The sequence below is a fragment of the Anopheles moucheti genome, chromosome 2 (assembly GCF_943734755.1).
Source record: "Anopheles moucheti chromosome 2, idAnoMoucSN_F20_07, whole genome shotgun sequence".
In the NCBI taxonomy this organism is placed as follows: Eukaryota; Metazoa; Arthropoda; class Insecta; order Diptera; family Culicidae; genus Anopheles; species Anopheles moucheti.
The window spans coordinates 89,570,947-89,574,613 of NC_069140.1; the positions used below are offsets into that span (position 1 = coordinate 89,570,947).

The 3,667-nt window shown below is 44.3% G+C and overlaps 1 protein-coding gene across 1 annotated transcript; it reads right to left on the bottom strand.

The window, feature by feature from the left end:
• Nucleotides 1-464: 464 nt before the first annotated feature.
• Nucleotides 465-1,427, bottom strand: LOC128309088 (AT-rich interactive domain-containing protein 1B-like; the record flags this gene model as incomplete). The annotated part of the gene is made up of 1 exon (XM_053045548.1): nucleotides 465-1,427. A coding segment is annotated over one exon (963 nt), but the record flags the coding sequence as incomplete, so codon positions are not given.
• Nucleotides 1,428-3,667: the final 2,240 nt, after the last annotated feature.

Genomic DNA, 3,667 nt, shown 5'->3' on the forward strand with positions numbered 1-3,667 from the left:
TCAAACAAGAAGTACAACATTCAGAAGCTCACCATTTGTTTAAGTAGCAAAATGTTATGTACTAATTACGAACGAATCGAATCGAAGAGTTGCATGCCCCCTGTGGGCTATTGGAAGGTGTAAATGGTGCCAGCAACAAAGTAAAAGAATGTACCCCGTGAAACCAGATTCATTACAAATCTATTTCGTCCTGCTAGGACATTTCGTCTTACTGCAATCCGGAATTCTCCAAAACCCACCCTTAGCACCCCTGTATTGCATCGTTTAGATGTACGTATGAATCGTATATAGTTCTAAATGTTTAAGTCTTTACGGCCCTTTCGCTTATCGTCGCAATCGTATCGGGTTCTCGTACTCCTCCGCTCGCCAAGCTCTTTTGCTTGGTGGTTGCAATATTGAAATCTTTTTTCCTTCTTCTTCTGCGTAATCTCACCCTTAAAGCTCTCCTGTTCCTTCCCGAAATTCTACTCCTGGAACGCCTTTTTGTCCACGTTGTTATTATCGTCATGCAGCGCGGTGGAGCTGGTCGGTGAAAACGGTGCAAACTTGTGCTCCTCGTACATTGTGCCGGGAGTTCCCGGTGGTAGCGGGCTGTGCGTGTAGACACGCGTATCAGCAAGCGCCGGCCCACCGGCACTGCCCGAACCCGACCGGCGCAACATCCAATCCGGGCTGGCCATCCCCGGGCAGCATTCGTCCGGTGTACCCTTGCTGCCGTTGTTCATCGCCAGCGCCCGTTCCATCGGGTCCTGATCGTCCAGCCCGAGCGTGCTTCGAATGCGCCTATTGATGGCTTCGGCCGTTAGCGTGTAGTTAATCGGACTTAGCAAATGATGACCTCCGCCGTACGGATCGAGACCCCCACCGGCACCCGGTTCATTTCCACCACCCGCACCACCACCACCTCCAACTCCACCCCCATTACCCCCCGGTCCATCCAGCATCGAACCACCGGCCATCCCGTCCACTCCCGCACCAAACGCACCCCGGAGGCTCTTCTCGAACGAAAGATATGCATTGTCGTAGTAGTTGGCGGCCACAGCCGCAGCGGCCGCTGTTGCGGCGGCCGAAAATTTGGCCTTCTTTGGCCCCGGTACCATATCGCCGCCGGGCGTACCTTGGAAAAAGCTGGGCAGTTCCGTGTGCCGGTGGGCCCGCTTGCGGGAATAGTCCGGCAGTGCGAGCGGTCCCGCACCGGCGTGATGGTGGTGCGGATGGTGATGATGCTGATGGTGCTGTGGATGGTGGTGACCGTGGGAATCGACCCCTCCCGGCGACAGGGGCGATGGTTGACGCAGGTCCAGCGTTTCGTTGTCGGGCAGGGCGGCGGCCCGGAAGGCCGACACCAGCTGGCTCTCCAGTGCCGCCGTTTCCGGTCTGTGGTGGCAAGATAAGCGGCGTGCAAAGCGCGAAAGAACAAATGGGAATCAGTGAGTGAGTGAAGCAACGCAATGCGCGCAAGTGAAGAATGGCCAAATTTTACGGGGTTTGGTTTGTTCAACACACACACACACACTCCGCAGCTGCCGTGTACCGTAATGATGCTGTCGACGCTCGATGGTTCGCTCGATGATGCTCAACGATGTCCGACGAATTGCTCAATGGTTAGACAATGTGTGGGGGCGAAGATAATTCTTCGCAATTGTGTACGACGGTTCAATGCAAAAATGGTAATAAAAACATCCCGACCCCCACATCCATAGGTGGTGAATCAATCAACCACAATTTACCTGCAGCCCCGGTGCCAACAGATGGTTGGCATACATCGAGCGCTCGCTATACTCACGCGGCTTCGAGGCGGTTGCGTACATACCAGCGCCGGTCGCTCCACTGCTGCTGAATGAATCTCAGCCATCCGTATCCCTTTCCTTACTTACGAGGGGCGGCTTTGTATGCGTTTCGTGGCACAATCCATTGCAACTCGCTGCACCAGGTGCTTAATCAACTGTGGACGATATTGGAGTAATCTTCCAGCGGGGGACAAACATGCCTTTAAATAAAGAAATAAAAGAGTTGTACAATCCACACCACTGACCAGCACCATTGTTATCTGCATCGCAAAAGGAGAAAAAGGAATATTCCGATTGAAACATTGGAGGAACTGGTGGAATATTTTGGAGTCTTTTGCTTTACTCTTTTTCGATAATTGAAATTACTGCAATGGAAAATACTTAAAAAAATACTTCAAGGTGTTTTAATTAATTTGTCTGAAAATAAAGTTCACTTTTTATAACACAAACGTGGAAGCAGCTCCGACTATCAAGATGAACTTTAATAAAAAAATGATACACTAAACACTGTAATAGAATTTTCATTTGCCTATATAATTAGTAATATTAAGGTGTAATATTTGATTAATTATTTTAAATTTAAAACATATCGAATTTAAAAATGGAGAATTCTTTAGATATGTATTAAATATTGGTGGAGCTCAGAGAAGTGAATAAAACATTTTAACTTTTCTGTATTGATTTTATAATTAAACGGAAAATATCATTATAATATCACATTCAAATTTTATTCCTAATTACCTTCATTTTCTTTGTGTTCTTTTTCTTGCGTATAATAATTAAGAATTTAAAAAAAAATTATTTACGTGTATTAATTAATTAATTAATTAATTTATTTATTTATTTATAGGTAATCAACTATTTTGAGATTATTTTTGTCAAACACGTTTAATATACAGAATTTGTCAATATTTCACCATTTTTCTGGAGTTTTTGGCACCGATTTTGTTTACAGTAATACAAAAATTTTAGTTAGAAATTAAAAATGGCTGAACTATATTGTTTTAGTTACCTACTTTAGTAGAATTTAAAATAATTAACATGAAATAAAAAGAAATGAATATTTTAACGAAGCTAACGAACTTTTTCCAAAATAAATTCTACAGTTTCTCTTCAACATCTTTTGAGTATGCAATTTATTAACCTTAAATTGTATAAGTTTTGATTAATGAAAAACTAAGTACACTTTTTACCAACAAGACAAAAGAGCCTCAATATCACACAATTCTTCACCAAGATTCTCCGAATCCTCCGTTAAATTTGTTAACATTCTACGAGTTCTACTACTTACCTCTCATTACATAGAGTGATTGTTGGTAAACAAAGTATTAGCAGGAAACTGCACGCAACTGAATCACTGTAAAACACAACACATGATAAATGGGATGTATTTTATACACTTTGAATAACGTTTTCTAAACCTTAATTCCACACCTTTGCTTTATATCATTTCGGAACAACCATTAGGTTTGAAATAAACCCTCTCTTTTTCTCACCATCTCACATAAATTGCACTAAACTGTTGGTTGGTTTAAAACGTGTTTTTGGCGCCATGCTCATCTTCAGTGCGATAAACCGGTCGGTATACCGGTCTAACCGGTGGGATATCGGAACCCACACTGACCACAATCGCGTTCCATCTAACGAATTCCACTGAAGCGAATTGTCAAACTTCGTCGAACCACGAACAGCCGAACGCCGGAACGCCGGATGTGCTGGGTCCACATTCCCCACCCAAATGGTGGCGCATGGCCAATAGAGCCCAGTTTTCCGAATGTATCGACGATCCAGCCGAAACGGATCCGATAGCCCGAGTGGCAGGGTATGAATGAATCTGCATCGGGGATGCCAGCGCTAACATAACAAACACCGCCACG